The following is a 17,934-nucleotide window of genomic DNA, read 5'->3' on the forward strand; positions in this document are numbered from 1 at the left end:
ATAATGTATTTTAAAAATTAAGTAAAGGAAAAATTCACCCCAGATAAAAATGCAGTGGGATAATTTTACTAAAATTCACAGTATTTTCTGCAAAATAATTTTATTTCTCATGGGCAACTTGAACAGGAGACTACCTTTCTTTATGAGTTTTTAAGAAGAACTGTACTTTATATTGGATGCCCACAAATTTGTATCACAGAGATGAATCAGCTTATCATTTTATTTTTGGGCAAATACATTCATTATCTGGCTGGATGGTATACTATTCATGCTATTTATTACATTTCTCTACTCCATTGTGTTCCGTATAAGGATTGGTATTGGGGCATTTTTCATATTTATGATGAAATTATACCCACACCGCTACCTGCTTATCCTGAATGCACACATTTAGGTCCTTGTCTCTTAAAGACACATGAAGAATGTGTTGCCCATGGCGCTGACTATGGTGATGATCAGAAATGCCATTTATGGAATACTTATCTGCATTAACCTTTGACATACACAGTTTTCATGCCCTCTCCGCCACCTCTGGGTGTTGCAGTACTCTTATCTTCATTTCATAGATAAGAACACTGAGACTTTGAGAACTTGTGTGTGGCTACATAGCCAATCAAGAGGCAGAGGAAGAGTGACAGCCCAGATGTGTTTAAGTGACAGTATAGTAGTGGAGCCCACAGACCTCGTGGTAAGACTGCCTGGGTGGAAGCCCCGGTTCTGCCTCTTATTAGCTGTGTGTGTACTACCTCTGAAAAATGGGGATGAAAAGAGAATCTACCTGGTGGGGATGATGGGAAGATTAAAAGCATGAGCTGAGTGCTTGACAGGGACTAACTAATATATAATCGTTTGCTCCTGTTACTGCTGCCTGTGCTTTTGGCTATAATGTTCTACTTTGAAAAGGTCCTGGGCAGACTTGCAGAGGCTGAATTTGCCTTCTTGCAATGATGCGTGAAGAGACAAAAAGGGCTCAGTTTCCTGATCAGCTCAGGACTTTCTCACCAATATTTCCTGAATCTGGGTTTCTCTACTAATACCCTGGGTAGTTCTCTTTTTAAGTCTTATCATACTGAGCATTAAATCTTCAGCAAGCTGGAAGGTTCAGCAACTTTAAGAAGACATGATATTCCAGCACAGACAGTTATAACTTGTAGTGGGTTAAGTTAGGGCATCTGTTCTCTCTGCTTCTGTAGCTTCTCTGATGTAGTCAATGGGCAGATAATCATTTAATAGAATCTTTCATCAATTCTCACAAATTTTATTATTATTATTATCTTGTACTTTGAGTCCTCCCTGTAGACTACAGAAAGACTAGCAGCTATGGCTTGGCGCCCATGGCTCAAGTGGCTAAGGCACCAGCCACATATACCTGAGGTGGTTTTTTCAAATCCAGTCCAGGCCCACCAAACAATAATGATGGCTGCAAACAAACAAACACCGGGCATTGTGGTGGGTGCCTGTGGTCCCAGCTACTTGGGAGGCGGAGGCAGGAGACTCGCTTGAGCCCAGGAGTTGGAGGTTGCTGTGAGCTGTGATGTCACGGCACTCTGCCCAGGGGGACAGCTTGAGGCTCTGTCTCAAAAAAAAAGACTAGCAGCTACTAGCTAGAAGGATTTTGCTAAGGCCAGAGAAAGCAAAATCAATGGTCTGTAGAATCTATGAAGCAAGGGGAAAGAGAAAGTTAAATTGGTCTCCTAGGTCAAGCTTTCCACAGCACAGGTGTGGGGAGCAGTAACTGAAAGGAGAGAAGCGAGGAGGTTGGACCAGCTGCAGCCACGTAAGGTTTTCCCAGTCCTGCTTCCATTTCTTGCATGTCAATTTATGTGACCACTGGAAAAATGGACAGAAAGTGTAACAAACCTCATGGCAAAGCCAAGAAGAAAGCTTTAATTCAAAGAGTGTGGACCATACATGCAGAGATTTCAGGAGATCCTAACTTTTCATGGTTTTCTCACGTGCTACTTTATCTGGGCTGAAAATAGTCACAGATGTGCTCCAGTTAGAATTAGAAAATCAGTCTCTGTCAAATGTTCAATTTCAGCAGCAACCCCCACAAATTTAGATCATTATTATTTTTACCTAACAACTAAGATAATCAAATGTTCAGTAATGCTGAAGGACGTACTCTCATGTTTTGTGGTTAACAGAATCAATTGGCATAAGAATTTCGGAACAAAAGAGGGTTAAGATGGACAAAGGGAGGTTGGTGGGACATGGAGGGGGCACGACATTCCTCCCTGGCCGCAATATTACTTATGTTCCATTTTTGATTTTGTAGGTAATACTGTGCCTGCATTTACAATGTCGTTGGAATCTATGGAAATATCACAAAATATCACAGAATTTTTCATGCTTGGACTCTCACAGAACCCAGAGGCACAGAGAGTTCTCTTTGTGGTCTTTTTGATGATCTATGTGGTCACAATTTGTGACAACATGCTCATTGTGGTCACTGTCACCTCCAGCCCCGCTCTGGCTGCCCCTATGTATTTTTTCCTGGCCAACCTGTCCTTTATTGATATCTGTTATTCCTCCACGATGGCCCCTAAACTCATCGCTGACTCCTTGTATGAGGGGAGAGCAATCTCTTATGAGGGCTGCTTGGCTCAGCTCTTTGGAGCCCATTTTTTGGGAGGTGTTGAGATCCTCCTGCTCACGGTGATGGCCTATGATCGCTACGTGGCCATCTGCAAGCCCCTGTACTACACGACCATCATGACCAGGCGTCTCTGCGCCATGCTGGTGGGGGCGGCTTGGCTTGGGGGCTTCCTGCATTCACTGGTTCAGCTCCTTCTGGTTCTCCAGTTACCCTTCTGTGGGCCCAATGTGATCGATCACTTTGTCTGTGACATGTACCCTTTGCTGGAACTTGCCTGCACGGATACGTTTGTCATTGGTCTGCTGGTGGTCGCCAACAGTGGTGTGCTCTGCCTGTTAAACTTCCTCATACTGGTTACTTCCTACGTTGTCATCTTGGTGTCCTTGAGGTCCCACAGTGCAAAGGGGAGACGCAAAGCCCTCTCCACCTGTGGCTCCCATTTCACTGTGGTTGCCTTGTTCTTCGTGCCCTGTATATTTACATATATGAATCCGTTTTCTACTTTATCTTTAGAAAAAAACATGGCAGTATTTTATGGTATCCTGACACCTATGCTGAATCCATTCATTTATACCCTGAGAAATGAAGAGGTAAAAAGGGCCATGAGAAGGCTCTTCACACAGCAAGATGATACGTGTGGATGATGGGAAATAAAGCAAGAAATAAAAAATGACTTTCCATAAGTGGAGCAAATCTTGTTTTTTCTTGCCATCTATCATCTATCTTATCCATCCTTTCATCTTCATAGGCTTTTATCATCATTTAGTTTTTCATTCAAATTGCATAATTTGATAATAAAACAACTGTATGTAATATATATGTCATGAATGATAATTACTTCTATTTCATAAATGAGGAAACTCTGTCTCCTGATGTGGTTAGCTGATTAATCAAATTTATCTAGTTTCTAAGTGCTTAAACCAAAGCTGCTATTTTTGATCCATCATTCGGATCATTAAATGGCAACTATGTTGCTATCACTCGAGTCTGTGTGATAACTGAGTTGTAGAAACGTGAGGCAAAATATTAGTTAAGGCTTAGCCATAGACAGCAGCCTGGTGCACATCCAGGCCTGGCTTCCGTTCCTTCTCATCGTCCTTTATGACGGCAGCAGTGTAGCTGCTACATTAGAGCAGAGAGGTGAAGAGTTTGGTTCTGCAGACGGTTCACCCTGAGTTTGAATCTTATTGCCTGTGCTTACTAGTGGCATGACCGTGAGTGAGTGATGAAAACTCTATAATTTTCTTATATCTATTTTTAAAATATAAGTAAAGACATTTTAGATTTCACGTCTAAGTGAGATCATGCAGTATTTGTCTTTTCTGTGTCTGGCTTACTTCCCTTAGTGTAATGTCCTTCCCAGCCAGTCACCTGCTGCAAATGACAGGATTGCCTTCTTTTGAAAGGTGTCATCCCAATAAAGCTGGGAGAAAAAGGCAAAGATAATACATGTCACAAAGTGTTATTGTAAGAATTAAATTAGCTAATCCATGCAAAGCTCTTTGTTAAACATTTCAGAATATTACAGGAATACACAAGTTTTGGTGACAGAATTTGCGTTGTACAGAGTGAGTCAAAATTATAAGGGTGCCCCTCACCTGCATTGTGTGCTTTGTACCTAGTAGTTGTGAATTTACCCCTCCCCCCCACCTGTTTTATTTTCCTTGAGTTTTACTTCTATACATGCATGTTCAGTGTTCATCAAGTAGTTCCAACTTAGCATTGAGAGCACGTGGTGGTGGTTTTTCCATTCTTGCGGCCGTGTAAAGTTCAAACTCCCAGCATGTTCGTTCGATATTATTATGTCTACCTCAAACCTTTCCCAACCTTCCCTAAAGAGGTTGCTTAGCTTTTCTTTTTCTACTAGGTTTGAAGTATTATGCTGCCTGTAGGTTAGCTTTTTTTTGTCAAGTAATGCAAAATGGTGTTAGTTTTCCTGACTCTGTTTCAAACTTCAAAGAATTCTGGTGTTCTAACATCTGAAATGTGTGTCCGTGCTCATCCTGCCTTTTCCTGCTTTCATAAATGCTCACCATATCCCTTCCAAAGCTTCGCCCTTTTCAGGGTCTAGGCTCCCCCGGTTTATAAACTTATCTTTCATTTCACAAATGACGCGACCTTCACCGTGTTGCAATATTCTTATTTTTTATGTTAAGAAGAAAACAAGCTAGAAACTAATACAAAAAGAAATTTCTCTAAGAAGAAATATTTAAAATTAATCCTGAAAATATTAGTCTCCAATGAATTGGGAAGATTATCCATAAATTGGTCTTGTTTTACCACCCCCATGCCTCTGTGTCTAATAAAAACAACAGACACAGCCTTTTTAGGTCGATGAAATATAGCTTTCTCCACTTTATCACATTTTAATAAGCTAATTAATAATAGCTAGGCATAATTGAGACCTTTAATTATGCACCCATTCATTTCTTCTGTGAGATGATAAATCCTATTTGCTAATCAACTCAAGAAATGTGAAATCATGGTCAGCCTGACGAAAAGATAGTCTTTTTGCCAGCTAGTTATAATTTTATCTCAAGAAGCTTTCTAGAAAAGCACACTTATTTTAGTTGGCATTTGAAAGGTACCCTGATTTTCAGGATAGTTAAAATATCAAATAGCCTAAGGAACTGATCCTAGTGTACCTTCATTTTTATTGATGATTATTGAGTCATTTTTACTGATTTTACTGAATCATTTTTATTGATGATTAACGACATCGCACTTAGGAACGGTTCTTCTTTTTGAAAAATTTCAACCTTCTGGACTAAATACATAGGTAAATACTAGAAGTTTTTCTTTTTTTTTTTTTTTTTTGAGACAGAGCCTCAGGCTATCCCCCTGGGTAGAGTGCTGTAGCATCACAGCTCACAGCAACCTCCAACTCCTGGGCTCAAGCGAGTCTCCTGCCTCCGCCTCCCAAGTAGCTGGGACCACAGGCGCCCGCCACAACGCCCGGCTATTTTTTTGGTTGCAGCCGTCATTGTTGTTTGGCGGGTCCGGGCTGGATTCGAACCCGCCACCTTAGGTGTATGTGGCTGGAGCCTTAGCCACTTGAGCCACAGGCGCCGAGCCAGAAGTTTTTCTAAAGAACTAAAAAATTATTACTAGTCTTGTTTACAAAAGTAGTTGTATATCATTTTAGACACCATGTAAGATATCTTTCCCCATGACACGTATTTTAGAAAATTTAGGAAACGAGAAAATAAAGATGGTCAGTGTCCACACGCACATCTTGCACACACAAGTGTATGTAAATCCAGTACCTGTAAGCCCATTACCCAGAGAGAATCACTATCAACATTCTGATAGACGTTCTCCTAGTCATCATCGTCTTCTTTTCCTCCTCTTCGCGATATTCTTCCTCCTCGTTCCCTTTCTCCTCTTCCTCTCTCTTTTTATAGACAGTCTATCATATGTACACATTTCATATGTGTGTGACATAAGGATATGATCTATGAAAAACCTGTACTATCTCTATACTTGTTTAATCTGATTTTCCTGCTAAAAATCATGTCTGACATTGATATCCACAATGCGATATCACTCTGGCTGTTTGGTGTTTATTGTATAGACTTACTAAATTTATTAATTGAACCCCTGTTGGTGAATTTTAGATTGGTTCTAGTTTTTGCTTTTATATTTAAGACCGAGACAAATGTCCTTTTAGTCAAATATTTATATACATCTAAGATTGTGTCCTTAGGAAAAAAAAAAGACCTAGTAGATGAGTCAGAGTTAGCCAGGAGCTGGGGCAGAAGAAAAGATTCTTAAAGAATAAGGTCATTCTTCATTTAGAGGCAGAAAAAAGCAGAGCAGTCATCCTAAGGGGCATTTCAGAGTCAGGGGTCAGGGCTCAGCGTGCAAATAAATGATTTCACAGTGTGATCAGTGAGACAATAGTGTGTGAACTGGGTGTCATCACGAGGTAAGCAAGAGCACTGCATGTAGGAGGCTATGTGTTTACTTACATTTTAAAATATGAGTAAAAGAAATGCAACACATCAACTAGAAACTCGAAGGGGAAGTGAATTCAAGTCATGGGGATCCCATGTGCTTTCTGAACACAGTGCATGGTTTGGTGCGGCTGGTTTGGTACGTAGGACTGGGAAAGGAGATGTCTGGATTCCTCAGTGCTGTAAGAATATGTGGAGGCTTCTGAGGGGTTTAAAATAAAATTAGGTTTCCCTTTTGCAGGACTAAGAAAATAAATTCCAGATGGGAAAAAAGTCCTAAACTCAAAAACTCCTCTTTAAAAAATTATTAGAAGGCTCGGCACCTGTAGCTCAGGTGCCAGCCACATACACTGGGGCTGACAGGTTCGAACAAGGGCGGCGCCTGTAGCTCAAAAGGGTAGGGCACCAGCCGGCCCCATATGCTGGAGGTAGCGGATTCAAACCCAGCCCTGGCCAAAAAAACAAAAACAAAAACACCCCAAATAATTTGGTTCACTTAAAGGCATTTATTTATAGAAACCTTCACTGTAGGATTGCTTGTAATGAAACAGAAACAATAAAGTGGGGAAACACTGAAACACCTATGTCTTATACGATGGATACTGCACAGCAGCTAAAAGAAGTGACCTAATATTTAGCAACAGAACTTGGTCTGGAAAACGTAATGCTGAGTGAAAAAGTAAGTTGAAGAATGATGCATTTAGTATGATAACATTAGTAGAAACCACTAAAACCAATATTTTCTCTCTGGGTACGTGTGCGTGTGTGAGTGTATTTGTGTATGGGAGGGCAGATGCTAGTTTTCAAAAAGGATGGGGAGAATACCGCCAGATTCATAATAGTTTTTTTGTCATGAGAAGTAAAAGAACAGAGGAGTCTTTCACTTTTATTTTTTATATCCTCATTTATTTATTTGTTTATTATTATTTTTTTTTTGTTTGAGACAGGGTCTGGCTCTGTTGCCCAGACGAGAGTGCAGTGGTGTCATCACAGCCCACTGCAACCTCAAACTCCTGGCCGTAAGCCACCCTCCAGTTTCAACCTCCCAAACAGCTAGGACTACATACAGGCTGGCTACTTTTTCTATTTTTTGTAGAGAGAAGGTCTCACTATGTTGCCCAAGCTTGTCTCAAACTCCAGACCTCAAACAATCTTCTCACTGTGGCACTCTACAGTCTGGCAGTAGAGGTGTGAGCCACCACACCCACCCTATGTCCTAATTTCCTAAGTACAATATATTTGTACATGATTTTATGTAATTAAAAACAAAAAAAGCTCACAAAACCAGATATGGTAAACTTAACAATAGGTGCTTATTGGTGGTAAAAATGGTATGTTTTCCTTTTGTTTGTATTTTATGTATTTTTTACATTTAAAAGTCAGTCAATGTGTTTTTTATTTTTTAATATGCAGGCAAAACAAAGACCTCCTGAGGATGGCCCTGCCTGGTGCCAGGAAGTCCCTGTACCCTTGCTGACAACGCTGCTTTTTTTTTTCTTTTTTTTGTTTGATTTTCTTTCCAATCTGCTCTGGTCAGTTTTTTTTTTTTTTTAAATCATAACTGTGTACATTAATGCGATGATGGGGTACAATGTGCTGGTTTTTATACAATTTGAAATATTTTCATCCAGCTGGTTAACATAGCCTTCATGGCATTTTCATTGTTATTGTGTTAAGACATTTATATTCTACATTTAGTAAGTTTCACATGTACCCTAGTAAGATGCACCATAGGTGTGGTCCCACCAATTACCCTCCGTCCACCCATCCTCCCTTCTCCCCTCCCCTTCCTTCTGCCCATATTCTTGAGCTATAATTGGGTTAGAGCTTTAATATGAAAGCTATAAATTAGTTTCATAGTAGGACTGAGTACATTGGATACTTTTACTTCCATTCTTGAGATACTTTGCTAAGAATATGTTCCAGTTCCATCCATGTAAACATGAAAGAGGTAAAGTCTCCATATTTTTTAAGGCTGCATAATATTCCATGGTGTACATATACCACAATTTATTGATCCATTCATGGGTCAATGGGCACTTGGGCTTCTTCCATGACTTAGCAATTATGAATTGGGCTTCAATAGACATTCTGGTGCAAATATCTTTGTTGTAATGTGATTTTTGATCTTATGGGTATATACCTAGTAGAGGAATTGTACGATCGAGTGGCAAGTCTATTTTTAGTTCTCCAAGTGTTCTCCAAACATCTTTCCAAAAGGAACATATTAGTTTGCATTCCCACCAGCAGTGTAGAAGTGTTCCCTTTTCTCTACATCCATGCCAGCATCTCTGGTTTGGGGATTTTGTGATATGGGCTAATCTTACTGGAGTTAGATGATATCTCAAAGTAGTTTTAATTTGCATTTCTCTGATGATTAAGGATGATGAGCATTTTTTTCATATGTCTGTAGGCCATGTGCCTGTCTTCTTCAGAGAAGTTTCTCTTCAAGTTTCTTGCCCATTTTCTATTACATGGAATCAAAACTACCAACAAGTCACTAACTTGTATTTGCTGACATAGCAATTTTAGCCTGGCCTGTCTGTGCAAACAAGCCCACCTGTAAAAGTTAAAAAAAGATCTACACAATAACATTTATTAACAAAATGAAGGCCGAAGAATTTCAAGAACATAATTCCAAAGAAAATGCAAGAAATGTAAGACAAATGTAAGAATTTGACATGTTTATTTGTATCAAAAGGAAGTAGAATAGCATTTGGCAAAGCAGAATGCATTTTGGTTGAACAGGTTCAGACTTAACATTCTGTCTAATCTAAGTTTTGGCTCAGTAATCTTGAACAATACAATTAACCTCTTCATCCCTTGATTTCCTAATCTATGAAATGGGAATATCAATATTATTGGGCATATAGGGCTGTAGTGAGAATTAAATATCAAAGAGAATATAAAGCACCTCCCACACAGTAAACACTCAAATAAATTAGAAAGAGATATCCCAATTATAAATACTGTCATCGTTTTACTGATGCTCACACTGTCCTATGAGTAGGGTCACCACTATGTTCAAATAGCACAATGTTTTAGACAGAGGTCAGTTCCACAGTTGGAGGCTTAAAAAAATTGAAGACAGAAATAATAAAGTGAGAAATTTGCTGCCTCCGAGATGTTGGTCAAAGGATACAAAATTGAGTTAGATATGAGAAATATGTTCAAGAGATCTATTGTACATGGTGATGGTAGTTAATGATATATCACATTTAAAAAAATGCTTAAAGAGAAAATTTTCAGTACTTTCACCATAAAAAGGATAACCATGTGAGGTAATGCATATGTTAATAAGCTTAATTTAGCCATTCTGTGATGCAGACACATTTTAAAACATCATGTTGTGTACAATAGATACAAGAATTTTTTTTTTTTTTTTGAGACAGAGTCTTACTCTGTTGCCCTGGGTAGTGCCATGGAGTCATAGCTCATAGCCACCTCAAACTCTTGGGCTTGAGCAATTTTCTTGCCTCAGCCTCTGGAATAGCTGAGACTATAGGTGTGTGCCACTACGTCTGGTTAGTTTTTCTGTGTTTCGTAGAGATGGGGGTCTTGCTTTTGCTCCGGATGGTCTCTAACTCCTAGGCTCAAGTAATCCACCCGCCTCACCCTCTCAGAGTGCTAGGATTATAGGGATGTGGCACCACGCTTGGCCTTACCATAATTTCTTTTATCTTTTTTTTTTAGACTGGGTCTCACTCTGTCACCCTGGGTAGAGTGCTATGCCATCATCATAGCTCACAGCAACCTCAAATTCTTGGGCTTGAGCAATCCCCTTGTCTCAGCCTCGCAACTAGGACTTGGGACTACAGACATGTGCCACTACACCCAGCCAGATTTTCTATTTTAGTATAGATGGGGTCTTGCTCTTCCTCAGGCTGGTCTCCAACTCCTGAGCTCAAGCAATCCACCCGCCTTGGCCTCCCAGAGTGTTGGGATTACAATCATGAGTCACTGCGCCTGGCCTACAATTTTATTTGTTAATTTAAACAGAATAAAACATTAAAAAAAAAAAGAAATTCACTTCCTCCAAGACATATAAAACATATAATGTGAGTGCTTAGGTCAGGACTTTATTCACAGAGGGTACTCTGTATACATTAGCTGTCATCACCGTCATCACTATCACCATTTTTATTTTTGTAAGATCCTGTTTCTCATTGTTTTTCTTAGGAACTTCAAATAGTTTTTTAAAAGATAAAGCTGATTTCTTAAAAACATACTGTTCCTTGTAGGTGTTAATAAAACAGACACTCATAGGAAATGATGGCAATTTCCTCCCCCCCCCCTTTTTTTTTTTTAAGAAAAGATGCATGTGAGATCTGTCCTGATGTAGAGTCCAAGAACAAAGGAAATGTCAAGCCTCAGGTGACGTTGGAATCCGTGGGTTAGAAATGTCTTCGCAGCATGTTTCTGAGCTCTCCCACAGAAAGCAGAAGCCCAGCACAAAGGAAGATCAAATGGTCCCTGGCTCTGATCTCTCCTTTCTCTTCTTTCTTCCAGAGGACAGGAATGGGATGGGACCCTTCATTTGTGAGAGATTTTAAACTTGGTTGTGCTCAGGCGTTTCAGAGTGGCTTCCACCAGCCCTCTCATTTATAACTGCAGAGATTCTTAAAGGTATTTTATTCCAGAATAGGATTAACTTCCAAGAGCTGGTCACTGGCTCTAGGACACGTTTGTACTGTCTATACTGGTTAATTGTTAGCACTTATGACCTCTTTTGAAGTGTGGTGAGGCTGAGACAGACATCTACGCTGCTGTGACCTTGGCTATTGAACAATAGTAGCAACGTTCTTGATCTCTGTCAGGAACTGTCAGGACTACAGTTTAGAGTCTGGTGACATCCTTGAAGGGTGTTCACTGTTTGCGCAAATTTCACTGTTTTTCAGCTGACTCTTTTAACTTAAATCATTTAATTATCACAATTCAGAGAAGCATGTAATATTACTTTCCTTTTACTGCTGAAGAAACAGGCAGAGAGGAGTAACTTGCTTACGTTCATAAGGCTCATTAGTGCTGGAGACAAGATGAGAAATCAGGTCTGTTTAACCCTGAGAAATCAGGTCTGTTTAACCCCGAACTTCAAAGCGTCTGACTAGTTCTGAATCTTTAGTGTTTCATTATATTCATGGTATGGATTCTTTACTATGATCCATGTTTTTGATAATCGTCTCATTCATGACACAAACTTTTTTTTACATTACTGGTAATTTCCTATTACAGCTGTTTTGTTTTGATCCTTCTTTTCCTTTGTTGATATCTCAAACTAGACTTTGACATATGGATAATTTCTGCCTTAACTCCACAGACTTTATCAATTACAGTTCTTTTGCTCCAGCCAATTCTGTTTTCAATTGTAAATAATTGTATGCTAGAGGGAATAGTGGAGAGGAGATTTGTTTTAAAAGTAAGTTTTCATGAACATGTGCTCTTTTTTGGGGATTGTGGTATACAAAATATTTTCTTTTTTTTTTTCAGATTTGGCCAGGGCTAGGTTTGAACCTGCCACCTCCGGCATATGGGACTGGTGCCCTACCCTTTTGAGCCACAGACACCACCCAGGAAATATTTTCTATTGTTGCTATAGGAGAACATTTATAAACCTCTCAAACTTAGGAAGATAAAAAAGAGTATTTTGATGAAAGTATTTCTTTTTCTTTTCTTTCTTTCTTTCTTTTTTTTTTTTTTTTGCAGTTTTTGGCCAGGGTTGGGTTTGAACCCACCACCTCCAGTATATGGGGCCAGCGCCCTACTCACTGAACCACAGGCACCACCCATGAAAGTACTTCTTGAAGACTCTTTCCATACTGTTTATAGTCTTTTCATATGTTATTGTTTTTCCTCTTTTAAAAGAAAACTTTATTCTGGCTGGAGTGCTGGGTATGAAAGGTGGGAAGAATATTGCTGATGATCTGTTTCATACACACAATCAGAACAGCAGCATTCCTCTGGGGCCCTTGTTACTTTTGCCCTCTTTGGAACCTTTCCTACTCAAAATATTAAAAATTATATTTGGTACATTAGCATAAAGATAATATAATGCAAGTTAGACATAGCTTCCATTTATTTTTACTTTCATATTTAAAGAAATTAAGCATTTCAGGGGCTCCTAAAAGTATCATGGGCCCTCGGCACTTCCTATGTATCTTAATGTGTATGTCAGCCCAGCCCACTGTGTGTGTTCCTAATGAAAATCAGTGAAGACAGGATAATTTATTGTCCCAAGTTTAATCCGTCAAAAGGAGGATGACTCTTTATAAACTATCACTAGGCGTTCTTGCCTAAATACTCAAATCCCAAGATTTATTTATCATCAGTTTTTGTTCTTCGCCTCCAGAGTTTCTTCATGACACTTTTCACTTCTTCGTTTCTAAGGGTATAGATTAAAGGGTTCAACATAGGCGTCACTAAGGTGCAAAACACAGTCACTGCTTTGTCAGGGGGAAAGGAGGTCACGGGCCTTAGGTAAAGGTATGAACAAGGTATGAAGAATAAGATGACAACAGTGATGTGAGAGCCGCAAGTAGACAGGGCTTTGCGCCGGCCTTTAGAGCTGTGAGTCCTCAGGGAGCGCAGGATGATGACATAGGAAGCCACCAGCATGGAAAAAGTGAGCAAACACAGCGACCCACTGTTGGCAGCAATTAGGGGGCCCAGAGTGTGAGTGTCTGTGCAGACCAGCTCCAGCAGAGGCATTAAATCACACATAAAGTGATCAATGACATTGGGGCCGCAGAACGGTAACTGGGCCATGAACAAAATCTGAATCCCTCCATGAACAAACCCTAAAATCCCCGCCATCCCCACTAAGAATCCACACACAGGTCGCCTCATGATGGTCGTGTAGTACAAGGGCTTACAGATGGCTACGTAGCGGTCATAGGCCATGGCAATTAACAAGATGATCTCAGCTGCAGCAAAGAAATGCTCAGCAAAGAGCTGAGTCATGCAGCCGTTGAAGGATATGGTGCTCTTCTCAGAGACCAAGTCGAAGATCATTTTGGGTGCTATGGAAGAAGAGTAAAAGCCATCTATAATGGACAAATAGGACAGAAAGAAGTACATGGGCGAGCCCAGGGCTGGGCTGATAAAGATAGTGACTGAGATGACCAGGTTGCCCAACAGTGTGATCAAGTAGGTGATTAAAAACACAACAAACAAGAATTTCTGCAGTTGGGAATTGTGAGTCAGGCCCAGCAGGATGAATTCTGTTACGTTGTTCATCCTTTCCATTGATTTAGCTTGGGTTGTGTGCATATGGTTCATCTGAAAAAAACAAAAACAAAAACAGTATTTCTGAATGGTGATTAAAAAAAATTTGATAGTAAAATATTTCATCACTTTTCTAGTCCTGGCCTTTGGGACTGATGGAGCTACACTTCCACCCACTTCTGGTGTTTTACAGAGTTCTAAAGAAGAACAGAAAGAAATTAGAATCTCTTTAATTTGTATTAATGGAATAGTGACAATCCTTTACAAATACCACAATTAAAGCAAAGGGTTGTTATTAAGCTACATGCTTATATAAGGTGACTTCTAAACTTTCTTTCTGGCTCTTAAAGTCTCACAGATGGCTTTATTTCAGTTTGGGGACAAATTTCATCAACAAACAATTATGTTGAAGTTATACTTGTCCATCGTTATGGTTATTTATAGGTATATGAACACAATAGTCTATTATAAAGTCAACTATGGATCCCATCCTAATGTGCCTTACTAAATCTCGGCCAGCTGTATTCTGTGTTCTGTTATTCCTCTCTAGTGTATGAATGCAGATGTACACAGAGATAGAGGCTGAGCTGCAGACAGAGTTGCTTTTTTTCCTAAATGCCAAGGAACTATAACAGCTCATTGAACATAATTCATTCAATAGCCTTGGAGGGTGTGTCTGTCACTATATGACCCTTTCTTTCATGCCTCTTTGAACGTGGATATGTAAATGGTGCAAAGTTCCCCTATAAGTTCACAATATTTCACAAATTTTCCTTGTAGTTGGACTCTGGTCACATATAGAATTATACCGTGGACTAGATGTATTTCCCCACTCACATTTTACAAATGGAATTAAATGAGTCAGTATGCTTTCCTTGAGTTTTCCATTGACAAAGCAAAGATGTTAGGGTCATCTGAGATAATAAAATTTTCCCTTTGGAGATAAATTTTATCAATTTATTTTATTTTTTTTGAGACAGAGTCTCGCTTTACCACCCTGGGTAGAGTAATGTGGCATCACAGCTCACAGCAACCTCAAACTCTTGGGCTTAAGCGATTCTCTTGCTTCAGCCTCCCAAGTAGCTGGGACTACAGGTGCCCACCACAATGCCTGGCTATTTTTTCACTGAAGTTGTCACTGTTGGTTAGCTGGCTCGGGCCAGGTTCGAACCCGCCAGCCATGATGTATATGGCTGGTGCTGTAACCACTGTGCTGTGGGCATCGGCCCCAATCAATTACTTTATTACTAACTGGTAAGTAACTGAAACTTTTCATTGCTAACTGGAAATATTGAATATAAAGAATATATATATTTGAATGATCTGAATGTGAATTTTCCAGAGCGAGTATATGTTGTTAAGAAAAGAGCATAAAATATTCCTCCTCTTTTTCTCCTTTTCCCAATTCCAACTGAAAAATATAACCACATATTTTCCCTCAAACATTCCTGGACACAATTCGTCATCATCATGACCTCTCAATTTCAGTAAAGGTGAGGAAATATACGTTTGATTTTGAGGAAAGCTCAGTCACTGAGTTATTTCCTCTCTATCCACGGCTCCTGTAGATGGTGAGTATGTGGTTAATTATTCTTAATTGATATAAATCACAGATAGTAACATCGGTGTGGCACCAAGTCATGACAACAGGGAAGAAATTTCTGGGTGGCACCTGTGGCTCAAAGGAGCAAGGCACCGGCCCCATATGCCAGAGGTGGTGTGTTCAAACCACAAACAAACAAGAGGGAGGAAATTTCAACCCACTACAGAATCAGTGCATTTAGTGAGAAATAAATGTTAATTGTGATGTTTTAAAAGCACTTGTAGTACTTGACACCACCTGTTCTGGCAACATTACAGACAATGTTTTCTATGATATTTTTATGGCATTGTGTCCAGATTTACTTTCAGGGCAAAATATGAAACTTCAAGGAAAATAAATATAAAAATTACTTCAGTGAAAACAAATGGGATAAATCAAGTTAATCTGCTTAAAATTTGGGAAAAAAGATTGAGTTTTCACTGACCTGGGTCTACAGGGTGAGGGATTCTTCACTTTCACTTTACTTTCTTCTTTTCCAGCCACAGGAAACACAACCACAAAAGACTCTGAGCTGACATGTGGGACACTGGAACTCTTCCCTCGCTGGACAACTCTCCCAATTTGGACATTTTAGTTTATTTTGGTTTCCATTGTCAGTTTGAAAATGAGCTGTTTCCGTCAGGCAGTGTTGATATTTCTAGGACTTCATTTCCGCTCACTTTCTTGATTTCCTATGAAAGTATGAGCCAATAATATGCATATGTGTGTGCAGGGGTGTGTATTTTCGAATGTCTTAGAACTATATTCAATCCAAATGAACAACAATGGGAATAATGCAAAATTCTTCAAATCTTAAAAAGCTAGTCTATGCAACTGAATAAGTGAATCACGTCCTCTGGATTAGACTTTTGCTGAATCTTTGTTTCTTACGAGTTGAGTAACAACATAGAGAGAAAGTCCTTTTACTCCTGATTCAAGTCTTCCTTTGTATCCCGTTTCCCTAGAAACCCACAACACTCAAGCATAGCATCTCTCAAACAAGTCTTCATCTTGCTGGTGCACAGCTCTGCTGTTTCACTTTCTCACAGGCCCTTTCTTGTAACTCTTTCTTCCTGGGCTCTAGAGAAATGTTTAAATAGACTTTCACGGAGTGCAGGGTTTGGCAAGGCATTGACCTCTCTAGTACCCAGAGAATTAGTAATTGGCCCTTTTGGAATCTTTACCAAAGCAACAGTCAAGGTCTTTTACTTCCTCCCGTTTGATGCTCACAAGAATCACTAGTGGCTAGTTTTAGAAATGCAGGCGTGTGTGGGTTAAAGATTGGTCTATGGTTATAGTTTAGGTTAAGACTTAGGTCATATTATTTGGAAGATTTCATTCATTGTAGGACTGTTTTTCTAATTGTGATATTGTTGAGCATGGCCTGAATTTAGGCAAAGACCAGAGTTCAGAGACTTGAATTTATTTCTCTCTGAAAATGTGAAGTCTCCATCTTTTCTTATGGCTGACCAGTACTCCATGGTATATATACACACCAAAGTTTGTTAATGTATTCACGGGTGGATGGGCACTTGGGTTGCTTCCACACTTTAACAATTGTGTATTGAACTGCAGTAAACATTCTGGTGCAATGTCCTTGTGGTAAAATGATTTTTGTTCTTCTGGTTAGATACCTCCTAATGGGATTGCAGGATCAAATGGACGGTTGACTTTTAGTGCCTTGAGAATTCCTCATACTTCTTTTCATAGAGGTTGTCTTAGTTTGCAATCCCACCAGTAGTGCAAAAGTGTTCCCTTCTCTCCACATCCACGCCAGCATCTGCAGATTCAGGACGTTGCGGTGTGGTATAATCTCCCTGGAGTTAGTTAATATCTCAGAGTGGTTTGAATGCATTTGTCTGATGATTAGGGATGATGAACATTTTTTTCATGTGTTTGTTAGCTATTTGTCTCTCATCTTCAGAGTGGTTTCTGTTCAAGACTTTTGCCCACTTAAAAAAGGCATTATTTGTCCTTTTCTTGTTGATGAATTTGAGTTTCCTATAGATTCTAGTTATCAGTTTTTTGTCAGATTCATAGCATGCAAATGTCTTCTCCCATTCTGTAGGCTGGCTGTTTGCTTTAGTTGTGGCACCCTGAGCTGTTGATTTGCAGTTTCTTTATGGAAACTGAGGCTAGTGGGACTTGTCTGGTGCTGAGTAAACCCCGAGCCTGAGCCTAAGAACTTTACCTGGAATCTGGGTCCGTGGGTGCTGGCCTTATGACTAAGGCTGCAGGGGCCAGCTTCACATTGGGGTGGGCATTGGGGTGGGCATTGGGGTGGGCCTAAAGCCAGGCACTGCTGGGGTCTGCCTGGCAGTGTTGTGGGGCCAGAGACCACATCTACTGTGCAGTCCTGGAGCTTGGGACCATGGGGGGCATGTCCCAGCATGAGGTTTACTGGAGCATCAGTGTTGGAGTCAAAGTCGAAGTCCAGAGTGCACTTTCCTCCCCTTCCTCTGTGTAGAGCTCTCTCTCCACACTCTCCTGCCTGGGGTTGGGGTTGTGCGACAGTGTCCCTCCTGCCCACTTCAGTATGTCTTTTCTTAGTTCTGTGCTACACTCAGGTGCTATAA

The 17,934-nt window shown here is 40.0% G+C and overlaps 2 protein-coding genes across 2 annotated transcripts; one reads left to right on the forward strand and one right to left on the reverse strand.

Moving 5' to 3' along the window:
- The first annotated feature begins 2,253 nt into the window (after positions 1–2,253).
- On the forward strand, positions 2,254–3,243 carry LOC100940761 (olfactory receptor 4C3). The gene has a single exon (XM_012813232.1). It carries the CDS (start codon positions 2,302–2,304, stop codon positions 3,241–3,243), a length of 942 nt encoding a protein of 313 aa, XP_012668686.1. The 5' UTR covers positions 2,254–2,301.
- A 9,624-nt stretch (positions 3,244–12,867) lies between these two features.
- LOC100944761 (olfactory receptor 4C45) lies at positions 12,868–13,788 on the reverse strand. The gene has a single exon (XM_003781313.2). The coding sequence runs from the start codon at positions 13,786–13,788 to the stop codon at positions 12,868–12,870; it is 921 nt and encodes a 306-aa protein (XP_003781361.2).
- Positions 13,789–17,934: the final 4,146 nt, after the last annotated feature.

The sequence above is a fragment of the Otolemur garnettii genome, unplaced genomic scaffold, assembly GCF_000181295.1.
Source record: "Otolemur garnettii isolate 467f Iridium unplaced genomic scaffold, OtoGar3 scaffold00001, whole genome shotgun sequence".
Taxonomy (NCBI): Eukaryota; Metazoa; Chordata; class Mammalia; order Primates; family Galagidae; genus Otolemur; species Otolemur garnettii.